We start from the raw sequence: 25,180 nt of genomic DNA on the forward strand, positions 1-25,180 counted from the left end.
TGATGTGCTAAATGTTTTTAATTTATTACTAAATGCCTGAAGGTTGCAATATGAGTGATGAAGTTGTACCCACTAATTGCTTGAATTGGGATTATATTACTGATACCTCTTTTTTAAGTGCTTGACTGCATGCCAGAAACTTTATGTATTGCTGTGAAAGCAAACAATGTGCTCTGGAATACTTTAGGATTTTGTCAGAGACTCCAGCAGACAACGTAATCCAGGCAAAGTGTTTGAATATAGAAAGGTAGGTTGTGTATTTAAAAGGTGATGGGAACAAGAACAGGAAACTAATTATAGGAAATGAGGGGAATGTGGTTCTTTAGGAATTTAAACAGTAGGGTGTCTGACCAGAGTGTGTTCTCTGAAGATCTTGTTTAAGCTGATTGCTCAAATGCTAATATTAATTCAGAGGACGTTTATCTGAAATATTAACACTCCTCTAAGTACTGCATCCCTGGATACTTTTTAATATATTAAAAACAAAAAAATACTAACTGTAATATTTCTAGTGATATCAGTAATGAATCTAAACAATATAAGGTCACCCAGAAACAGGTGCAGTTCTTCCATTTTACTTTAAAGTCATCTCTAATTACTGTCCACTATCTCAGTGGCACTTATGTTTCTGTGTTGAGGACTATTTGGTCTGCTGTGGAATCATTTGAGGGCCTTGCTCCTCAGCCTAACTTTTCTCAAGTGATTAATGCGTATCACTCTGGCACATCTAAGCAGGCAGTTCCAGGCACTCAGCTTCTGAAGTGTTGCAAAGTTCTAAGTTCCTTTGAAAGCAGATTATCTCACGTATTTCATGCTGCTTTTGCAGGTTGAACAAGCCTTCCCTCATCTGCTCTTTTGAAAGAGCAGAAGACCATAGAAAGTGACATTTTCCTAAGTGCTTCCTCTGTGTTCTTAAGCTAAGCCTTCTCTTGGGGAGGTAAAACAGAAAGTGGGAGAACTGAGAAAACTTTGTCATGAGGTGTGATGCATTAATGCTGTCTGAGCAGTACCCCAAGACTTTTGGCAGGGCAGGCAATGGAAGGGACAAAGGGAGTAAACAGATACCCAAGTGATGGCAAAAGGAAATGTAGGTTATGGTCTTTGCTCTTGGTAGTTGAATAGTCCTGTCTTCATCCAGTCAGAGACACTAGACAATAACACAAGGGCTTCTCTGGTTTCCTCCTTGTAACATCATGATGTACTACTGTGGTACCTGCAATACTATGCTCGTGCTGTGCCTGCCAGCCCCTCCCCTTGGACAGGCCCCATATGTGTATACCAGTTACTTGTGCTAGACACCTCACAGCTCTCCCTAAATATAGCCAGTAAGTACTGAGGGCACATGCCCTCTGTTCTAGCACTTGGAGAGCTGGATTTACAATTATTTTGGTTTGTTTGTCAGAGCTATATTTAAAACTTTGCATTCTTCAGTAATTTCCTTTGGCTCCATCAAAAAGTCTGACTGAATTTTCCTAGGGCTCAGTAACACGTATAATACCTTTCCTGTGAGACACAAACAGGACTATTGTAAGCAGGGAGAGGGTAAGAGACAGTAATGACTTTTGCTTCTATTTTAAACCTTTCAGAGATGGTTACTGCTGTGGCAGTATGCAACCTCAGAGTGGTTTTGCATCCAAAGATGCAATGATTTCACTTCTCCATTGGGTTATGTGGTGCTTTGTTGAAGTGATCTTAGAAATACTGCATTATACTGAACTCATTGTTCAAAAGTGTAAACTTCCACCTCTGAACAAAACATCTTCGTTTGCTTATACTTGCAATCAAGAGCATCGGTATTTTTGAAGGATGTCATCTAAAAGATCTGATTTCCTCATGTACTCAGGTTACTGTTTATTGTTGGTGTTCAGCTTCTGAACTTCTCTTGATTGGATTTCTGTGCCCAAATAAAAGATTTGGTTTCAAATTTGTTGGTCCAATTTGGAGGAAAAAAAATGGCTGTGTAATATGCCTATATGAAACAAACCCCCAGCTCTGTTGACAAGGAAGATGTAGTACAGATCTCTGATAGATAGCATTGATGCTGTGTTAAAGCAGAGAGTGCTGCCAGTAGGGAGAAGGCTTGTACAGCCAACAGCTTTACTGAGTAAGCTTTATTATGGAGTATTTACTTTAAAATACTAATTTACCACACAAATGCAAATAAACTACAGTCTTTTAAAAGATAACAGGTACTTTTCCTGTTAAAAGAAAAAAGAATATCTTTGATAGTAAACCTTATCAACAGAGTTGATTTAAAAATTGTATTATGAAGTATGAACATGCAGTTAGTATGTACAAGAATTCTAGCAACTCAGCTGGCAGTGCTCTTTCAAGTTTAGCTTCCATGGAAAACCATGGAAACTGATCTTGAGTAAGAACTGTAGTTTAGTGCCCTGATATCGTTTGGGTTTTTCCCTAATACTGACTTTGGTCACATGTGTGGGGTTTTTTCTTCCTCATTAAATAGGAACAAATTTCCCTTCATCCGTCACTGCAATTGTAATGTGGTTTGTGAACCTTATAATAGAAGCTTTGGTTAGTACTTGCTGTCACAGATCTAGAGGGTTGGTTTTTTTCCCCACAGGTTATTTACTTGGCTTGCATGTTTTCCATCAGCATCACCAAATTCCTGCAGCAGACAGGTTTTCTGCTTTGGTAGTCTTTGTGTTGTGTGCACTGGTTTGGTCGATAATACTTTATGTTCTACCATGCCGGCTTTGTCTGAGTTAGTCATTACCCTCTAAAAGATCAAGGTTCTTACCAGTGTATAGTTTACAACTGGAATTGTAGAAATGTTCATATTGTAAATTACAGTAAGATGCAGGTTACAGTGCAGGTAAATTGTAATTTTTCACAATGTGATGTTTCTATCAAAGTGGGGTTTTTATCTATTGGTAGAAAGGTTGGCATTTGTGTGGACCAATCTGCAGTGTCATCGTAAAACCTATATTTCATCTTAAGATTTTCATGAGTATACATCAAATTGTACATTTTGATGTATATTTATGTCAGTGAAATTTGGGTGAGAACTATATACAGTCATTTTTGTATTTTTTTCTATGTTGTGAAGAAAAATTGTAATTTTATAAGTCTGATTCACTAAGATTATTATAAGTTAAATGTATTTTTTGTATATTTAGGAATCTGATATTACCTGGAGCTCTGAAAGATTAAGCATAGACTTTTTATGCATGTTTGGAAGATATTTCTACTTGATAATGCAGTGAAATGGTTTGTATGCTAAACTACTACTCTGTGTTGTTGCCTTGTGAAATTGATTCTGTGCTCTCTGCCTGGATTTGGCCTACTGATCAGTGATACTAATTGCTATAATCCAAATAAAATAATTCTGAACAAAATATGTTGTATTGTTACTGTTTAAGGAACAAAAGCTGATACTTTATAAATGTGAATTAGGGCTGTAATTTTATTCATTTGTATGTAATATGTACCTTGCAATTTGCAAGGTTTTTTGGCATATATAAATTTCAGCTCGAACAAAAGAGCTAAGCAACTTGATACTATTATGAATGCTCTGCTTTTTACTTTTTTAAAAGAGATATTCATAACAATGTGTTAACTGTGTTAATGTTCAAAATTACAACTTCCTGAAGGATCTTCGACAGAATGCAAGCTCTGTTCTCTTGTTATCTGTGCTCTAGATGGTGATGGTTTTCTACAAAACCAAAATCATTTTGAGTATTACACATCTAGTGGAATACTCTACTGATGCATCAGAGTACTTCAGAGTTCATTTACCAAATACAATGTTCTTAGCATTTTTAACACTTCCTGAGACTTAAAAACTGTGACTAGATGCCATTAATGCTCATAAATAACAAGTTATAATCCTCTAATAGGAACTGAGTAGTAGTTGCAGAGTGAGTGCTGTTATTCTAGGCATATGCTTGTCATAAGATTGCACAACAACAGTGATTTTTTTGTTTGATTGCAGACGGGATGAAATAATGTTGTCATGCCCAGCATCAGCACATGTCCTACGCATGATAGTTGTGACTTAGCATTACTCTGTAATTAAAAACTTCTCTTTGAAATGTGATGTTGTGAAGAGTGGTGCTGAGCTCCATTTGTGCCTTAGAATAACTATTTCTGGTTATCTGTGTTTCCGTTTTGCATTTTGAAAATAGTATGTGTGGAAACAATTTTAGTTTCCTAGGGTAACAAAACCTCTGAAAAGCATAAGGATTCAGTGTTTGTAAGCAAATTAATTTCACAATACTATTTACAGCTCATCTTAAAGCCTTGGCAGTTCTTGATGTTAAGACTTGAGTAAGGATCTGTGCCGAGTATAAAATAAAAAGGTGTGAGTATCTATGTGATTCGGTTTCACTTGGTACGGACCAAGTATTTCTTGAGTTAGAATGGATTGATTCAAGCCATGTGACTGCCTGGAATTTCAATTTAATATCAAGTGGCTCTTAAATTCTGCTTCCTATCTCCACTACCACTCTTGTCAGGAGACTTCTAATACTCTAGTGAAAAAATTAATAAAGCTTCTATGATGGTTTGTGAACGGTACCTTGAAGTAGTTGGAATTAAAAGTGTGGATGGAAAATTTAAAACAGTTAATACTTTTTTAGTCACTGATTTCCAGAATAATACTTTTCTTTACAGCTGTAGAAGGTCCTATACCCTTTTTTATGTCTTCACAAATTAGCTGGGCATTAGTATTGTCAGAGTTATGGGGATTTTTTTCTTTGTGCTGACATTGACAGTGTGCTAATATTAGGGAAAGAGATGTTACTGTCAATTCAATATTGTATCTTAGTTTTTCTAGTATTTTAAGTAGATGCATATTGTTTCAGTCTTCCACTATAAAATCCTAATTGCAATATTTAGAAACACTTCCATATCTAGTTATACTTCCACAAACTGTGTCACAACAAACTACCTCTCTGCATTAAATTAATTTTGTATATTATATATGTAGAAATCTGATGCTACCTGGTACTACATGAGGGTACTGTAATTGGGAAATTCGTTACTAAAAGTTTTTGCAGAGGCTTACCCTGCTGAATTGTGAACACTGAATTGTATTTTGTCCTGTCCTTTTGACTCCTGCTTCAGTCCGTATAATCTGCAAACCATCTGTAGCTGTCAGGCACTGGTAAATACTACAGTCACCATATATAAATACCACAAGTGTACATTAAAAAGGGTAAAACTACTATTTTCTAGTTGGAACACTTGAACTCACAGAATCACGTTTGCTGTGAATTGGCTACGTTCAGCCTCTTGGGTTAGTGTCCCTCTAAAAACAGTGAGTGATAGTCTGAAGGATACACACACTCACACACATATATAAAAAACAATTTCTGGTATCTTCCGTAAAATTAGTTTTAAGTTGATGTCTGTTTAAAGGTCAGTGGTTTGTTTCTTCTGCATCTAGCATGCTTACCAAAAAAAACCCCAAAACCCAGTTGTGGAGAGGATATAGGAAGCAGACGGCCTTACAGTCAGCCTAACATTAGGTTGCTTTTATGAAATCAGTTTGCCTTTCAGTTAATATTCCTTCAGGTAAAATACGCTTTTTCACTTACTGGATAAGAAAAAAAGATGAGTGCTGGTCTTCTCTGCTGAATGACAGTCAATAAAATGATGAGATGGAAGAAGGAAAGAGGTGCTGAAGGATACAGAGCTACCATTGTGCTTCCCAAAGAATATTTGCGAGTTCACAAAATTTGAAACTTGCTTTTCTCCTTTGGTATCCAGTAGTTGCTTTGGGGGTTATGGGGTTTTCTTTGGGTTATTTTGGGGGGATTTTTGGGGGGAGTTTTGGGGTGGTGGGTTGTTTTTCTTGTGTGGTTTTTTGTTGTTTTTTTTTCCTGTAAGGCAGAATAACAGCACTTAATAGAAATGCTGCTGTATTTTGTCTGGTTGCCTGTGCTGATGACATGAAGTCCCTTTCATTCTCTACCCTGTGTTTATTGCACAATTATAGGGTTTGGATGCACTGGCTTAGATGCTCTGATTTAGTCCTCTGTTCCTGTGTTGTACTTCTGCAAAAGTTGCTGGTCTGAGTATTGAATGTGCTTCCTTGCTCAGTTTTTAGGTGCAATTTAAATTAAGTAAACAAAGCACTTTAACTGTTCTGAAGTTAGCATACTGGAACAGTAAAAAAGCTGAATCAGCAAGAAAATGGATGTGAAACTGTAAACAGAACATTGCTGGTTATTTTACTTAGTGAGACTTGGACGTTAACAGTTCATACTGTCAAAGCCCCACTAGAAGTAAACTGCAATCTGGAAGTGATTGAATTATTTTTCAAAAGATACTGTCATATCAAAGGATATGTGGAAATCTGCTCTAGGCATACAGGTGTGTACAAACTTGGGGCAGATGTAAGCATTCATGGGCCAGGGTGCCCAGTTTCCTGGTGATACATGACTGCAGATCAGGCTGTAGGTTGACAGATTTTGAAGAAAGAAATTACTGATGGAAAGATGTAAAATGACTGCATATCATTGGTGTTAAAAATAATGTGATAGTTATTTTGCAGTTACATGTTTTTAACTGGTATTTGTTTTCATCATAACCTATCACTGGAGCCCTATTATAAATTCTTAATAAATGTACTGTGCGACGTGTTATCTCTCTCTGTTGAAGTTGTGTAATTCAGAGTAATTTTTAAATAAAAAAGTCTGGTTTTGTATGGTTTTGTTCAATCCTGGCTTTCTCATGAAAACAGGATAGGCAATATTTATTTCTTTTTTTCTGACCCACTTACCTCTTCCTGACTGGGACTACAGTGATTAACAAGTATAGACAGTTATGAAAGAAGGGTGGAATTCTCAGAAGTATTTCTACAGTTTATATCTCTGCTTAGCTCCAGACCATCTACAGCATGTATCAGTCTTGGGTCAGAGTAACCAGGGGTGGGGTTGGACACAAAATACAATGAATACATTTGGGATTAGGTTTTATGCACAGAATGACACTTTTCTGTGTGACCCTCTTGTGGTTCCTTGCTTTAATTAAGCCAGCATCAGTGTAAATTTGATAAGCAAAACCACCTGACTTTGGGCCTTGTTTTCAGGTGTACTGAGGCTAGGCTTCCTGGTTGTAGAAGTTGCCGAGTTGCTGGTGTGCTTAGTGCTATAATGACAAGGCCTATCACTTTCATTTTAGGCAGTGACCTTAACTATTGGTGCCCCTTAACTATTGGTGCTTGTGCTACAGATAACTGGGTGGGGCTTAGTTGCTGTCTGGGCTTAAACCACAACAGTACAATAGTTTTATAAGTGGAACTTCAGACTAAGCCTCACTACAGTTTTTGTAAAGTTATTTGGTAGACTAGCTTAAAACTGGGTAGCTTATGTAGCAAAAGCATCCTTGTTCTGCTCTGAGCTATATGCAATGAGTCCACCCAGGACAAATACTTAAGTCATGCTAATGTTGCTTTGATGTTATCCATAGGTGAGCTAGCAAGGCTGAATACTGAGAAGGTATATATGGGCTACAGTTAACAAAGGAGTTGCTGGGATCCTCGGCTGCTTTTTTCTTGTCAGGATTAAATGAAATTTCTGTGAATGACCACAAGTTATTTGTGTTATGGTGGATTTCATGATGCAATCCTCCTGTACTGCGTATGTGCATATGCATGTGTTGGGGAGCTGTATCCCAGCTCTAGCTTGTCCTGAACAGCATAGGAGTGCACATATTTCCAGTTTTGCATTTGGGGTGAAATATTGTGGATGCTATTACAAAAAAGTTCATAAACCTAATCCAACAAGCACCTTGTCTTGCTAGGCTTCTATGTGCCCCTAAAAAACCTAGAAATCGGGTTGATTTTGGTTCAGTATTTTGTTTCCTTTTTAAATGGCTGTGGCTGATTAGGTTTTTTTGTTTTGTTTTCACAGTTTTCTCTTCACTTTTAGTTCTGTTCTTTGTGAATCATTGTATTATGAAGGAGGGAAAAAAGAAAATCTATGATAGCAGCTTGTTCCATTTCAGTATTTCATATCTCCAAGTTAGATCCTACTATTAGCTCAGGGTTTCAGAGGCTGCTTTGGACTGTGCAAAGGGGGTCACTGAAATGACCAAGAACTTGTCTTATAAATGCTTCTCTAATTTAGGGAGCATAGATATTTTAGTGTTCTGGATTTAATACTTACACAAATCTTCTTGTGTATGAAAGCCATGAAAACCAAAATGTGATGTGTGCTCTGAGGTCACTGTCTAGATGTTACTCCCCATTTTAAGTAAATAATGCAAAGAAGGAATGCTAATGTTTGTCTACTGCACCTGTTGTAATAATAATAAACTAAGAAATGTTTTGATACAGATTCATGAGGCTCCATCTGAAATCAGAATTTGTGAACTGTTTATGTGTTGAACTTCAGCTCTGTGCTTCACTTAGCTCTAACTCTACTTGCTGGTTCTCTCATGGCTTCCTGAAGGATCTTTGCAAAGGTGATAGCATTCTAGTAATTTTTGCTAATTTTGTCTGAATCTTCCATATGTCTACTTCAATTTAGTATTATTTTAACTTGAGAAACACTATTTGAAAAAGAGAGAAACCCAAACAGGAGGCAGGATACCTAATGGAATTTTACTGCCCCAAAGCATTTGACTGGCTGAATAAATTTAGAATTGTTAGGGTAGAAGGTTTAACACTCTTTTTTTTTCTAGATAAGGAATAGTAAATTTCTCTGTTTTGGCACCACATTGTCATGTGATATTTGTGTTTCATCTCTATGACCAGAGCAAATAAATACTCTCATCTTACAGACCAGAATACAAAGAAAACTTCTATTAACTAAGGTCATACTTTGCTGTACATAGCTGAGTTAGGACTGAGATACAGAAGCTCTCAGTCTTAGAAACGTTCTTCAGAAACTGACTGAACTGTTACCAAAGGAAAAAATAACTGTTATCTATGCTAAATTTATTAACAGAGAATAATTGCCTGAATGTTTTTAGAATAAATGTTGCACTTTTTTTTTTTTCTTAAATTATTTTGCAGCTACCCAGGATATGCTGTTTTGCTTTGTTGTGTAAATCTTTCAGGTGAGACAAAGTTTCTCACCTGCTGTTTATAATCAGGTTTCTGAATTAGAAACAAGAATCCAGAGCCTGAAGAAAGCACATGTTAGAACAAAAGCTGGAGGTAAACTGTCTGTATTGTAATCTGTATCCTTAACATTACAATACTGTAGTAGGTTGCCTCTCTTGTACTACAGTTCTGAGATAGGAGATGCAGTAATATGATCACCTAAGAGTAGGCAATAGTTTTAAGATTTTTAGATTATGTCAGATTGCACACTGATACTTTGTCATAGACCTGTATGTCCTCATTGCTTGAATTGCCCAATTATTTGGCACTACTCTTAAATTGTGTAAACAATAAGAATGCTCATGTAAAGAGATTTCTTGAAGAATCGCTTCTAACTGCTCCTTTACCTTTCTTTAAACTCACCACCCTGTATTTACCTACCTGTTTTTAAAGTTACTGGCTTTTGGTTAAAGACTTATTTTCCCCTCTAGCAAGGGCAAAGCTTTTTTACTGCCTCTTGATAAAGAGTATTTTTTAAAAAACAATTTTGATGTCGTCAGCTTTAGCATCAATTATTCTAACATTAGAAAAAACACTGATATATCAAACAAGATGACATAGTGAAAAGACACGTGAATTGAAACTACGGGTTCCTGGTGCCTGTTACATCAAATTTCTAGAGAAGGGACTATAGCTTACTGCGTTTTAGAATCTTGCCTTAGATTCAGGCTTCCAGAGTCTATCATGATAAAACAGTTAAATAAGACCTGACTTAGTAGTGAAACAGAAGAACCTTAAAACGTTCTGGCCCATTACATTGTTGGTATCCAGAACTAAATGTAGGAAGATGTCGATATTGGATCTTGAATGTTCCTGGTTCTTATACATACCTACTTAGTAATTTTTTTGCCAAGTAGAATTCGTTTTAAACATTACATTGTTGTGGGTTATTGTCCACCCTTTAGATGGTGTTACAGTTGCATATGATTGTGAAAAAGTGAGATCTTTTTTCTGCTGGTTTTGGGAGAAGAGCTCCCAAATGGGTCTTTTTGTACAAAGCAAAAAGACCTGTCCCAATTTACAACTCACTAAAGAGCTGTCTGTATCCCGAGAGTTAGGCACTGTGCAGCCGGAGTTTTGTTCTAGTCTATGGACAGTGACAGCATTGTATGATATCCCAAGAAAATATAAATTAAATCTGAAAGGTGGTAGTACTTATTTGTTAAAATGTCTACTCATGGAAAGGAGATTGTGAAGGCAATCTTGATCAGCTACAGTATGTAGCATCTGGCAGGAAAATAGCACATAAGTGTGCACCACTGTAACAGTTCTGTACTTTTTTTTTTTTCTAGTGAAAATACTTTATCTGTGTGTTCCTGGTCAGTTTAAAATACTCTGTGGAAGTAGCTGCTGAAAATTCAGCATTTGACTTCTACAAATCTTCATGGAAATGTAGAAAAGCCTGAACCGCTGTAATTTGTGAAGTTACTTGAAGGGTAAAGAACATGTACAGGGCTTGTGTTTGGCAGGGTATCTGTTTTTTCTACCTTTATCCGCCATTGCTACCTGTCTGCAAACCTTGCCTTAACTAAGGACTACTTGCAAGCAGGGGTTTTTGATGTTTGGACAAACAGCTAGACTGTTATCAGTTTCATCTACTTAAGCAGTTATCTGATTTGACAGTTTGTTTTTAATAAAACATGGTACAGAACATCAAGCGAGAATATTATTCTTAGCACATATGATGCTTACCTTCAAAACACTGTAAATCATTAATTGGCTAACGCACAGCTGCAGCTGCAGAAAGAGTGGGTCATCTGAAAGAACATTGTAGAAGAGTCTGGTGTTTGAAATGCGTTGGGAACTGCTGTGGTACCTTCCCTGTACCCACCCCCTGACCAGCATATCTAGCCAGGTTAGGGAATACACCCTCTGCTATGACTCTATTACAGTGCTGTCAGGTGAAAACTGCACAAACCTAAACCAAACAACCCCCAAGCCTGTATTTGTGTTTTAGCCTTAATTGCTGTGTCAGTAGTAGGTCTGGTAACAGGTACCGAGGTTGGAGATGTTTCTCTGGGGCTGTACTTTTCCTCCTGTTTTGGCCGCCGGGACTGGGAAGTCACCATTTCTGTCATCTTCAGCAGGAGGCAGTTCCGCTTTCCTCCCTTCCCCTCAGGGAAAGCTGCCGCTGGACGGTGAGGCGGAACGCGGAGCTAATCGCGTTTGCCTTCCGTTGCGGCGGCGGCCGGCGGTAGGGCTGATGTCTCGGGGGGGCGCCTCAGGGAGCGCCCGCGAGACGCGCCGACGCCGCGCGCCGAAGGAGTTAACGGCTGCTCTGCGGCCGCCCGCCCCTCGGAGGCGCGTATTGGCAGACGGGCTGGGGGTGGTGCCCAATGGCGACCGGCGGCACCGGGGTCGCGCCAATGGGGGCCGGCGGGGGGCGGGGGCGTGGGCCGGCGCGGCCGGCGCCCGGTTGAATGGGGAGTACAAAGAGGCGCGGGGCCGGGGCGGGCCGACGCCGCCGTCCCTGGCAGAGGCGCGCGCGGTGCCGCTGCCGCCCGTAGCCCCGCGCCGCCGCTCCGCTTCTCTGACAGCGCGGGGAGGGAGCGCCGAGCCCCCGCCTTCTGCTTCTTTTTATTTTTTTTTTCCTTTTTTTCTTCTTTCCCTTCAGATTTGCTCGTTTCTCCTCTGCCCCGGTGCCCGTGGAAGAGGAGCTCCCGCCGCCCGGAGGCACCGCGGCGTAGCGGGAGCGGCGGTCGCTGTGTGCATGAGCAGTGCGGCTGCCGCTGGCCCGGTCTTGCTGCTGAGGCGCCGCCGTCGCAGCTCGGGCAGCCCCTCACGCCGCACCCAGGGCTCCTCCGGCAGGGGATGCTCCCGCCGGCGGCTGCCGCGGCCCTACGAGCCTGAGCCTCTGTGCCTTACCCGCCGCCCAGCCCGTGGCGTAGGGCGCCCGTCTCCTTGCGGGGCGGCCGGCGCCGCCGCCCGCCAGCCCAGCGCCCGGCCCTGAGCGTCGGGTGCCGGGCCGGCGCGGCGCGCTGCGATGCGGCTCCCCCGCGGCGCCTGGAGCCCCTGCGGCTCGGCTAACGGCGAGCTCCCGTGAGACGGGGGCGTCCCGGCCCCGGCGGTGCCGAGCTCGCTCGGGGGTGTCGAAGCACTGGGGCCGGCGATGGCCCGCGCCGCTGCCGCGCTGCCCTGAGGGCCCCGCCGGGGAGACCCCGGTCCTGGGGTGCGCCTGGCTGCTCCGAGACTTTGGGACCGTTTGCGGGTTTCATCTTTTTTTGCTTTTTTTTTTTTTCATTTTTTTAAAATTTGTGATTTTTTTTTTTGTCTTTTTTTCCCCCTTCCTGTTGTCTTTTGGGGTTTTCTCCTGGCTGCTTGTCCCTAGTGGCAGGGAAGGCCTCTGTGCTTACTCGACGGTTGTCCACCTGCCTGCTGCCCCTTCCCTCAGGGCATGTCCCGGTCCAACAGCGTCAGCCCCCCGGGCTTCGGTGGCCCCACGCCCTGGGCAGGCACGGAGCAGCACCGCTCAGCCTGGGGTGAAGCAGAGGCTCGAGCCAATGGCTACTCATATGCGCCACCTCCCAACAGGTCCTCGGGCAAGAAGGCCTCCCGCATGTCGAACAGGTGGAGAAGCGAGGAAGACTACGAGCCCCAGGCGAGCCGGAGCCGCGGGGAGAGTGGCTGCAGGATGATGAGCTTTAGGTCTAAATCTGCTTGGCAGGAGCATGGTGACGACAGCCGACGTCACCAGTCCTGCCACCCACCTAGCGGTGATTCCCCAGCTGCCCCCAACAATGCCAGCCCCCGGCAGTTGGGGGAGCAGGGGGAGGTACGGCCCAGGTCTGTGGAGCTGGGGCTGGAGGAGAGACGCATCAAGGCCAAGATTGAGGAGCTAGAAGAAGAGGACGGGGACGAGGGGGACTCCGAGGCGGCCTTCTCCATGGGCAGCTGTTGCAGTAGCTTGCTGCAGATCTTCAGGTCTAAGAAGTTCCAGTCGGAGAAACTGGAGCGCCTCTATCAGCGCTACTTCTTCCGACTCAACCAGAGCAGCCTCACCATGCTCATGGCCGTGCTGGTGCTGGTCTGCGTGGTCATGCTGATCTTCCATGCCGCGCATGGCCACTATGAGGTCTCCTATGTCGTGGTGCTCTCTCTGGCCATCCTGCTGATGGTGGTGCTGTGCATGGTGTGCAACCGCAACGACTTCCACCAGGACCATATGTGGTTGGTGTGCTACTCTGTGATCGTGGTGATCCTGGCAGTCCAGGCAGTAGGGGTTCTGCTGGTGTGGCCCAGGAGTGCCTCAGAGGGCATCTGGTGGACCGTCTTCTTTATCTACAGCATCTACACACTGCTGCCGGTGCGGATGAGGGCTGCGGTCATCAGCGGAGTGGTGCTCTCTGCCATCCACCTGGCTGTGTCTCTCAAGATCAACGCGGAGGATAAGTTCCTCCTGAAGCAGGTAGGCAAGCCCTGAACTGGTTCAGGTGTGTACTTGGCAGCACTCTCCTGTCTGCTGTGCTGAAGGGCGAGGAAAGGGGTTGTCTGACTTTCACAGGCCTGCCTGATGCTGGAAGGCTGATGGGGCTTTCTATCGAGCCTGTGGGTTACCTGCTCCAAGGTGTGCTGGTGTACAACAGGGTGGCTGGCTTATAATTTTCCTTGTTGCTGCACTTCATTAAGGCTCTAAATGTTTAAGAAACATGTCTTGCCAGCTTCCCGTGACCGCTGCTCCAGTGCTGTCAGCCAGCCCTGCTAATGCCCTTCAGTTGTATTTAGTGTAAACAGCTCTGCACCTAGCACACCTGTGGAATGGTATCCGCATGTGCTGCTGTGTTACCAAGAAATGTGTGGAAAGCCTTGCCATTTTTATCAGCTAGAGGTTATCCTCGTGTGTCACTCTCGAGTCTGGGTTGTTCAGTGTCAGCAAAGTGCTTGCTTAGCCATCAGAGAGTGTGCACCACGGGAACGTGGAGTAAGCTTTGGGTTTAGCAGGCAGGTGGTTTGCTTGGAGATGTGCTGGAAATATCTATGGTGAAGAAGCCCTGAGTTCATATACAGCCAGGAAAAAAAAAAGTTTTTAAAAAAGGTATAAATACAGATTATAACTTAGTTGTGATAACATGTTTAACTGGAACAGCTCAGTTCCTGGGAACAATAAGGCTATTATTGAATGTGCTACAGTGTGAATTTTAATTAGTATATCTGTATAAACAATAGCAATATAAGGCACCACTCTTCAAGCAAAGCAAGCAGCCTTGGGGCTGATGTGCTTTAAGCTTACCAGACACCTAGGCAGTCGGGAAACCACTGACTTAAAACGTCCTGGTTATGTGGTAACTGCCATCCCTTGGATGCGCAGGACTCTGAACAAGGATGATCCTATCACAGCCCTGATGCTTGTATGTAACTGGGGATTGTTTGTTAAAATCAGGTGTTCAACAGCTTTACAGCCTTATCTTGTAATAAAAAAAAAGTCTTGTGCTTTTAGTGCCTGCCTCGAGTCTTACTTCAAAGTTGGTTTGAGTTCCACCACCTATTGCAGTGTCAGGAGCAGTTGCGGGGCTTAAAAGAAACTCCAGCATCAGGATGGGTCTGTTGTTGCTCTGCTCTACTCTACAAAATAGCTTATGAAATTAGTCTTTCTGCCCCTATGCCCAGTTAAGCCTGCTTGGACAGCTTCTGGCTTTGTTCTTAGTTTGTTACAGATATTTTTATAAACTGTACATGGCATATTTTTCTTATGCTTGATATAAATGGCTTTTTGTATGTTTCTAGCGGAGCAGACACTTTAAATGGGACAGTTGCTGTTTTTCTGCTTGACTTGGAAAAGTTTGCTCACGGCCTCAGCTCTTTCCCTCTGGGTCTCTGGTCCTGCAAAGCCTTGTGCATGCCCTTAACTTCCTAAACCGAGGCTTGTCCTATTGAATTCAGTGTGTTTAGAGACTGTAATCTTGCATATGCAGGCAAAGCTCATAGTGAGTCTGGCCAGAAGACTACATGTTATGAGCAAAGTTGAGTCTGAAGGCTACTAACATGCATAAAATATCATTATGTTGGAAAGTGTTTAAACAGTAGTTTAAAGGAAAGGAACCTAAATCACAAAAGCCAAATGATTGACTCCCTCGGTGAAGAATTTGGGATGACAGTCCCCTCCCCTTTCAAATGCAGTGGGGTTATTTCTAAGAGACTGAGCATATGTATAAAGGTCCATTTGTTGAGGGTAAAAGCGTGGGCAGTAGGTAATGGTACAGCATGCACAAATCTGTGTGTTACACGGGTGCTTTCAGTTTCATACTAGTACTGGGTTTTCCTGCAGTTGGGCAATAAATGCTTGGTTAATGAGGAATGTCTTAGGAGTACTCTTGCTTTGTTTTTAAAGGCAGAGTGTCTCTCCATGTTGCATATTCATTTTTTCTACCAACACCAAATGCCAGTTTCTATCTTGCTGTGGTCTACGTTGGCGTAGCTCTGACTGAATTCAGTGGGGTTGTACAAGGCCAAGAATCAGATTCCTTGCACGTTTGTGTACGAACATGAGCTGCTATCTCTGGCTGGCTGATAGAAAAATGTTTCTGCCGAGCACATCGCCTCACAGCTATTAACAGGCCTCCCTTGCTGGGGCTGTATCTTGTTGCCATGGAAATCTGTTGTGTTCAGCTCTGCCCCACTGATGCACACAAGCCCTATATTCCCCCTTCAAACTTAACAGGGATGAAGGTGGATGAAGACCAGATAAATTGAGAGGAGGGTGTTAAGTTGTTTTCAGTGACTTCATGCTAGCAGTCACATCAGCCTGGGTTTTGTGGACCAGGAGTGGATGCGAATGCATTGCTGACTACGTGACCAGATGGTTCTTTATCCACAGCAGTCACGGAAGAAAGGCTAATTAGGATGTGTGTCCTCTTTTCTTTCTTTATCATGGTGTTTTTGACTATAGTACTTAAGCAAGTTCTTCCTTCTGTAGGCTTTTTTCCCAGTTGTTTCCAAGGCAGGAAAAAATCATACACTCTTGTTCTTATACACTAACATTCAAAGCCAAGTGACTCTTGTGTAGACTCCTGAGTACTTTTATGAGGCTCAGGAGCCCATTAAAAACCTTGCTGCTCCTCTTTCTCAAGAGATTGAAATTCTTAGTTGTAGCTCCCTTTTGGGAGAAAGACAGCTTGTTGAATTCCCTTGCTGAGGATGCAGGATTTTGTCTGAATTACCTTCTCCTAGCTCTGCGTAACTTCTCTATCACCAGACTGTCAGGTCCAAGGCTATGCTAGTCCGGCTTCATGAGAGGGTTAAGGTAGTCCTCTATTTCTGAATCTGTAAGGTGACAAGAGTAAAGATAACTGTGACTGTTCAGTCTTAGTTAAACAGCTTTTTAAAAATAATTTGGGGTTTGCTGGACTTTAAAAGTATGCTCTCACTTCTGTTTGCTATCTGGAGAGTCTGGGGTCTGTCTTCCGAAAGACTGTCCTGAGCACCTCCAGCAAAAGCAGCAGTATACACTTGTTACCTCTGCAAATCTGATCGGGTAGAGGCAGTGATCTTGGCTTCTCAAATGTGTATCTGACTGGAACAAAAAATGATAATTAATACAAATTACTACATTGTGTTCATTACCCAATGCTGAGGGAGGAAAGAAAAAGAAAACACATGCTTGAGAACTTAGACCCAAAGACTGCTCCTGGAAGCAAAGCACATTAAATGTATGACACCCCTCCAGCTACGGGTCTGGATTGCTTAAAGGTCATTTGTGTACCTATGATCATGTATTCTAGAGGGACTGCCTCTGCATTTACTGGGGAGGATATGATGGCATCTGTGTTATTCTGGGACAGTTTTGATTACAAATGTGTTTCAATGCATGCAAGAGTATGTCTTCCTCTCTTTGTACATTGTATCTCTTTTAAGGCCAGCCTTTTCCATGTGTTGGTTTTGATATGCTTTTGGGCTCTGAAAACACATTTTACTCCAGGATTCACATAAGAAGTACTTTACGTGTGAATGAGACTAATACTTAACTGAGAAAGAATAGACTATCAATAAACACTCTTGCACTTGCAATAAAGATGATACTGACATTTATTTTATGTTCTGGTAGAAACAAACTCCCTAGCTGACCCACAAACTTGCACAGACCAGACACATGGGAAGAACTTAACAGCGTACAAGTTGCAGATGCTTAACTGAAGTCATGTGAGTAGACCAGCTGCCCTCAGTGCAGATAGTCTTGAGTAAGCCCTGGCATTTTTGTAAGACTAGGGGCTAAGGGACAGGGAGTTTCACAACGGAGTTTATTAGGCTCTGAATCAGACTTAAAAAGGGATGGGGATTGTGTGTGGGAGTGGGTGGGGGACCGGGGCAAGGGATAAGAATGCCATATACAAACATCAAACAAGCCCGTGGACCAAGGTTAGATTTACTCCTGTTTCCCCAATCCAAACCTGTTTTATTGTAACTTTCTGAGGTTCCTTGTTCAAGGATACAGTTAAGCCTTTGTAGTTTATTAACTCAGTGTGAGTAGGTGCCTGTTAAGGTACCATGAAAACAGAAGACTGGGAAAGATAAGTCTGGGTTTGTTGGGGTTTTTTTAAAATCTTGTGTCCGTAATAACCTCACTGAAAGAGAAACCGAAATGCTCTGGTCTCTTTCTTCCCCAAATACTACTGCAAGCCTTCTGCGAAAGATCTTGCTAGTACAGTTCTGAACAGCTGCCCCACCACATGGCCTTTGTTTATGACACTGATTCAAGGTTCCTGATGTTGCTGGGCCCCTTTCCATACGCCTCCATCATAACATTACATTAGTACTCTCCATCCTTCTCTTCTGGGACCATGTATGTGTTTGCCTTTCTCCCTGTCAGTCCATGTTAATGGTACATGGTTGATCTGCAGCTGCATGGTGGTTCTCTCGAAAGTGTAGCATTTCAGTTTAACTGTTTCTAGGAAGATGTTGGTATGAAAACGTGTGCAGCCTCTTTTTCTTTTCTCTAAATAAACTGTTGCTTCAGCAGGGCTAAAACCAGCTTCTTACTGTAATAAGATACTGACTTGAGTGGTTTAGATATCTTCTAGCATCTCATAGAGATGCTTTTTAGATGTGATTTAAATGGCATTCAATGAGAAGCTAGGCACATAGCAGGAGAAATAGTACTGTATGTTCCATCTCAGCCTCTGTGTGCTTAATATATGTAAGTGATGACTGATTTTGAGACTAACAGATTCTCAGAAGTGCGTTACTCAAGTCACTGTATTGCACTTTCATTGTCTTCAAGTGGCCTTTATTCATAAGGAAGGAGAGATGAGCTACCTGAAATGCAGCTAGAGCTGCGTGTCACTTTGCTTATGGCTGTTTGCTGATGGCTTTACTTTTGTCTACCTGGAAAATAAATTTAAGTAATGTTCATTTAGGATGTGATTTTAATGCACCCAGCCACATGAGGACAGAAACCATGTGCCTCAAACAGCACTTAATGTCCTGTTCTGCATAAACATTGATATCAGTAGAGCTCTCACACAGTGAGATGTGCTCCACTACTCGTAACAACTGAAGAATCTGCGTGAGCAGCAGTTTGACTGAAGTTTTAAAAAGAAACCCAAAAAAAACAAACCCCCCCCCCCCCCCCATGATTTGTGGCCTTTTCTTCAGAGGAAAAAAATGGCAGCCTGAAAACATTCAGTAACTGTTGCACTGATAGTTGCATTCTGTAATTCTGTAACAGGGGTAATTAATTAATCCCTGAGGTATTGCATATCAATTAGTCCTTAGTAGGAATATTGTCTGAATCTCTTGGGAATGCATGTGCTGCTTGGTTTACAAAGGTGTATCTATTTTTCTTATCTCCTAAATTACCCTATGATCTTGCCACCTCCAAATTTCCCCCCTTGCTTTATCCTCCTTCCCAGCACTAGTTTGATATTTCACTGTAATGTTCACTGGTATTGATAACAGTTAGTGTAATAGCATTTGAGTGCTGTGTGTCTTAATTTCTCTGCATTCCTGGATACTTAATAGGTTTGTTGTCTCAGTAAACTGACCCATTTAGCTCCTTTAAGCATTGCGGTAGGAATCTCAGTCTTGGATCTCAGTGAATTGAGACCTGATGGGGATGATTTAAGTGTATTGCTCTGTGAGATGCACTAAGTCTGGCAAAAAGCTTGTCCTAGGTATTTTTAATGACATGCTTGAAAAGTCAGGGTGTGCTGGTTTCTGGAGAGGTGAAGATATTTCAGAAAAACATTTGGATTCATCAAAATGTGGGAGGCAGAAGGACAGCTTTCCATGGCCTGATCTTTCAAAGCAGTCATTGACTTGTCCTTCTGTGTCCTGGGTTTGATGGCTTGGTTTGACACCAGTGTGACTCCTGTAATCTCTGAGAGACCTGTTTGAGTCAGGGCATCTTATTTACGTGGTCTTTTGTCATTAACTGCAATCAGATGATTTATAAACCTGAATGGCAGTGGAAACAAAATGCTAATTATCCTCCTCCTAAAGGCTGGGTGATGCTGGCTGTGCCCTGCTGGAACCTGGATCAGCTCCAGTGCTTCCCAAATGCCCTTTCGCTCCAAGTTCACTGTTGCTTGGGCAGTGCTGCTGAGGTCTGGGGTAGAAGAGGACTAGGACTCTGCCCAGCTGGAATGTGAACTTTGGGCACCAGACTGTTCTCCAAATGCATTCAATTTGTGTTTGATTAGCTAATCTTTCAGTCATGCACCATAGTGCGCTCTGTCTTTTAAGAAGATTGGAACAATTGCTAACTTTTTGGCCATTACAAAAGTTGGAATAGTTGCAGTCTTTTGGGAATAGCTGGTTTTGTCTTCATATTTTTTTATTGGTTATTACTCTCATCATCTGATTGAACTAAAGAAAAAAAACAAACAACTTTCCTTCTGCCCTGGTAAAAGATGCAATGAAAAAATCTCTGGCAATGATAACTGAAGCACTGAGAGGCAAAAATTGAAATTTTGTCAGCAGCTTTCATGTGTGGTAAAGTGGTCCACCCTGTAGAAGGTAGTGGCTTCTGAGAACCCATGCTTTGAAAAGCCCTGTCTTCCTCTTTTCTATTTTTTTTTTCTCCTGTGCAGGTGGGTGCAGTTCAGAGAAAATACTTTTCTGGGAGGAGGTAGAAGACAGAGCTTCAAGTTTTGCTTAGCCTTGGGCAAGTGTTATCTTCCTTTTGGCTTTATATTGCAGAATTTGTGGCACCTTGCACAGGTTGTATGTAGTCAGAAAATGTAATGAGGTGGGAGTTGCAATGCACCAGAGTCTCCCCCAAGTCTTCTGGATGCGACATGATTTCATGATGTGCTACAAGGTGTTTTTTTCATTACCCAGAGGGGTAGGACAGTGACAAAGGATGTGCAAGGAATGTGAAGATTCACAACTACTGGGGTGGGGTTCCTATGTAACTGGTGTGTGACTTTTTTCATCTCCTGTTGAGTCCTGCATTTTGATGTGGGATGTACTCAGTGTTAGTTCCTTCCCTCCTTCTGAAGTCTAGCCTAGTGATCTGAACTTGTGATATCTTGCATCCAAGGATGCTTTTTCTTTTTGTTTTGAGATTGATGATACTTTAAAAAACCACATTTTTTTCCTTTACCTGAGATGTATCCTGCTGCTGCTGCCAGAAGTTTAATTTGATTCATTATTATGGAGTCCTCAGGCTAGGTAAAAACCCAAGGGGAAATCTCATGTGAATGAAAAAAATGCAACCCCAAAGATATTAAAAAGGATAATCTAGTTATGAGGGGGTGTGAGAAACAGACAAGAATTTTAATATTTGTCTCCTGAACTCCAAAATGTTCTCACCTTATCATAGAAAGCTTGAAGCTTCTATCTCTTAATTAAGATCACACATAAAATACTTTTTCGCACCTGCAGCTGGACCACTCCCAAGGAAAGCTGTACTTGATGGTTTACAATGGTGATGAGACTTGCCAGCCTAATGGCTGGCAGGTACAGGAATGGCATCACTGAACGGATCTGTGGTAGAATTTAGCATGAGATCGTCTTGTTCTGACACTGAGGAATGGACTGAACACGACTTTAAGCTCTGCCTTTAACTTCTGCTTTCAACCTTGCATTCGAACATTCCTGAAGCCCTTCTATCAGAAGCCTGGTAGTTAGGCAAGCTTGTGAACTGCTTCTGCCTGACACAGTCAGTTTTGCACCGCAAAAGTGATGTGTTTACAAGTGGTAAGAGACCCCACAGTGTAAGAATTCATGGGCAGTGGTGGTATCACCAACAGTATTGCTTCTGTTGCCAGGCTGAGTAGGACTTTTGTTACAACATTGGCTATAAAAAGTTTCATTGTATTTTCAGGCTTTGTTCTGCAAATAAAATATCTTTATGTACTTTTTTTTTTCTTTATAAGTCACTAATGCAATTGTACTGTATCCTTACTCTCTTCCCCAGAAATCAAGAACAGAAATCATGTTTGTGTACTTAAGATGTTATCCGGACTGTCTGTAGTAATAGCATCAAGCAAATCCAGTATGTGCTGCATGGTCATCATTTGTAGCTGCTACTACTTCATAGCAGAAGAAATACCAGAAGAGAAGTATATTTGAAACAGTCTTCAGTCCTGTTCCAATTTTGGTTTTAATTCCTGTAGCTAGACTGCCGCTTCTCTAGTTTAAGCGATGAGTTTTCAGATGAAAAATTGAACTTCCTTTTATTTTCATACAAAGTTTTACACATCCATGTAACAACCATAATTATTCTTTTACTATGAATTTCACCTTTGTGATCCTGCAGTGCTTGGCTGTTGTCTTCCCTTTTCCTGGGAAACTTTGTTTTTTGGCAGGTTGAGTTGGGGATTAGAGCTGCTTTTCGGATTTAATGTACAGATTCCATTAGTATCAGAGTGCATCTTTGCAGACAGTAAACAAATAACTGTGCTGATGCAAAAGAGCACAAATAAATGAAGAAAGGTTTGTGTTTTCTTTTTTTCCTTTTCCCCCCAGACATTAGAAATTGATCTCTTAAAACAGCAACTTACGCAAACTGTTTATTCCTTAAACCTGTTTGCAGCTTGTATAAGACATTCTGTCTCACTTCATAATCAAAAGAGAGACTATGACATTGCTTGCAAGAATCTGTCATAAAACATTGCTGATGCAGACAGTTCCCTGGCTGTATTTCTCAGAAAAAGCCATGGCTCCTTCCCTTTATTCCTTGCTCTAGACTAAATGCTGTAAGCATCTCTGTCCATGGAATTCTTAGAGCTAGAGATGTGGTAAGGGACTACTCAAATCAGTATTTCTAAAAGCAGTAGTTTGCTGGTCAGCCCACAGCTGACAGAGCTACTTAAACCCACTTGCTGCGTGATGAACTCTTTCCGTTTGCTGGGAGGTACCCAACAGCAGCTTTGTGTGTATCCGTGCTTGATGTGTGGGTGTTTATGCACAGAATTGCACAAATGGGTGGACCCAGGGATATGTTATTAATGAAGATGTTTCCAACTGAATGGGATTTTATTTTTTCAGGCAGGTGGTTACTAGTAATCTCATAAAGGAAAGGAAGAAATGCTCTGCGGTACTAGGAGAGGAAGATACTCTGCAGTGTGGTGAGAGACTCTGTAATTAAAATGTCAGTCTCGCTCATGCTAAAAGCTAACTGCAGTCTTTAAAACCGTTAAACATGAAGTAGGTTACTAGTGTGGGAATTGCTATGGTGTGGTCAACTCTGGATTTTAAGGCCAGGAAGGACTACTGAGCTCATTTAACTCTGTTCGCTGAACAATTCTGCTCTTACACTTAATGATTTCTTCTGCTCAGATATTATAGAGTAAAAAAATAAGTTCAAATGCTGAATTGCACAGTATTTGTCAGTTGAAAAAGCAATCTGCAATGATCTCTGAACTGAAAGTGAACTGAACCAGTACTTATTTCTTCTCCCTTCTTAGTAAGACAGGATTATAACATCCTGTGATGGAACATATTGGGGGTATTTTCCTGCTCAGGGTGGCATCTTGTACTTAAAACATAACACAGATGGTCATGTTAGTTTGTGAAGGGGCTCTGACATCGTGCCCACATTTCATATCGGGTAATTATGTTCTTGCCTTCTCAATTGTTGTTGAATATGGCATTTTTCTTCATTCCATTTCTATTCTGGCTTCTTTAGCAGTACAAGATAGCACTACCAAGTGGTTGCTGTGCATACGTGGGTTTTACTATAATATCTGAGAAATTTGCAAGGCTGCTGACAAGTCAGAAAAATGAGGGAATGGAACTCAGTTTCTATCATCTTAGTTGAGTTACTGTGGAGTGTCACTCCCCTGGTATGACAGATGCACTGATAACTTTTGAAGGCTACAAAATCCCAGATGATACAGTTAAAGGATACTTCCAGAGGTCAGCTACTCCATCCCACTGCATTAAGACAAGATTACACCACCCTGATCCATTTGTGGCATGTACTAATCATGCATCCATCTCAACACCCCAACCCCCCCACACTTGTATAGGTGCTTTTGGGTACTGATGTACTTTCTTATTTTTTGGTTTGTTGAGTTTTCTAAAGCAAAGGAGCTAGAACAGCCCTGAGCAGGAACAGATAGTAAAGAAGAGGTGTCCATGACCAGAGCTCTCTGGCTGCTCTTAGTTAAAACTGGGTCTTAGTTTAATTGTTTCACTTATCTTTGGTTCCCACCCCACCCGAAGCCTGCAGTTCTTTGTCACAAACAGTATGTCTCTATGACAGCTGGGTCTTATTCCTGATGGAGGTGGTCTTGAAAACACTACAGTACAATAAGAACTTGCAGGTGAAGTGTCCTTTCACATGTGGCTTCCCTTTCAGTACCTAGCTGTAGTCATGACACTAAAAGATTGTCCAAGTAATGATGTTTAGGAAAGGTAACTGAGTGAATTAATTAAACCACAATATAGAGCCCACTCTATAGACACTGTAGTCCACTGCTGAGATCACCTTACTCTTCTATTTTTAGATGCACACAGACCTAGTTAATTCAATCCTGGAGGAAATGCAAACTAAATTAAGTCACATTTGTTAAGAGGAGTGTTCACACAGGTTTAAATAATTTTCTTGAATTTGTTTTGATGAACTTTCTTGGTCAGACTGATCTTTACTGTAGTATCTCCAGGGTAAGGCTGTAGTCAGGAGTGCTTCTAATTATTAACTTTGTGCATTGCTTATATATGTGATTTTCTATGAGAAGAGATACTATCACCCTCTGCTAGGTACTTACTCCTTTGGCAAGGGTTGGGGCTGGTTGCAATAGGGAGACAGTCAAGAGAGGAGCTCCTCTGTCGTGTTTAGCCAGCTCTTGGCCCTGTTACCAGGCTTGTTTCTCTGAAGCCTGGTTATGAGTATCTCCTTGATATGACTGCTGCTGTGCTAGGGACTGCTGCAACTGCTCACGATGTCCTTCGCAGAGAACTGACCTGCTTTCAGAGCCTGGCCTCTTGCTTGGAGCTCAGAGTAAACCTTTTTATTGCCAATTCCTTAGCAGCTGTGACCAGGACAATATACTGTAATAAGATGTAGGTCTAGGATCCAGGGTTGTTAAATGCTGAAGTGGCAGCTGCTGCTGTGTCTTTTCTAGGAGAAGCTCCTTTGCTTTCCATCAGCTCTTCATTTTAAGCCATTTGCAATACTGCATGTGCTATTCAGCCAGTGCCTTGCCAAAACGTGAGCATATCCACTGTATGTAAAGCTTCATGGGGAGAGATGCTGACAGCTCCCTGCCTGCCAAACCTTCTGCTGGAGATCATTGGAGAAATCTTGTGCTCCGTTCAAATGGGTGGCATCTGCAATATTGGCTTGCTGCTGGAAACTTAAGTGTTTGGGTCTGGGTGATGTGGGAGGTGTTGATTCCCTTTCAGCAAAGAGGAAAGGACCTGAAAGGTGCCTTCTGCAGAAACAGTGGCCTGAGGCAGGGTAGCAGTTTCCTGGGCTGTTAACTTGTGCATCTTAATGGCCAGGATATATCCTTTTCCCTCTGCTATTCCCTGTCCCAGACAGATCTAACAGGAATCTTACCTCTGTTCAAACCATACCCTAAATCCGTGTTGCCTTATGTAGTTCTTATTTAGCACCACAAGAAATGAGTTCTGCTTGTCACCAAAAATACCTTTTTCCCTCTGGCTGCTTGCAAAGTGCCTTTAACTCCCCTTGGGGCTTTTCTGTATGAAGGGACAGCT

The 25,180-nt window shown here is 42.0% G+C and overlaps 1 protein-coding gene across 2 annotated transcripts in view; it reads left to right on the plus strand.

The window, feature by feature from the left end:
• Positions 1–12,470: 12,470 nt before the first annotated feature.
• Positions 12,471–25,180, plus strand: part of ADCY5 (adenylate cyclase 5) — a gene marked incomplete at both ends in the record, with an annotated part of 214,902 nt that continues 202,192 nt past the window's right edge. For both annotated transcript variants that reach the window (XM_084264299.1, XM_084264300.1), the window contains one exon: positions 12,471–13,481. In XM_084264299.1, coding sequence (XP_084120425.1) covers positions 12,471–13,481 — 1,011 coding nt within the window. The remainder of the gene's footprint in view (positions 13,482–25,180) is intronic.

Source organism: Gallinula chloropus (genome assembly GCF_964237585.1).
Source record: "Gallinula chloropus genome assembly, chromosome: 5".
NCBI lineage: Eukaryota > Metazoa > Chordata > Aves > Gruiformes > Rallidae > Gallinula > Gallinula chloropus.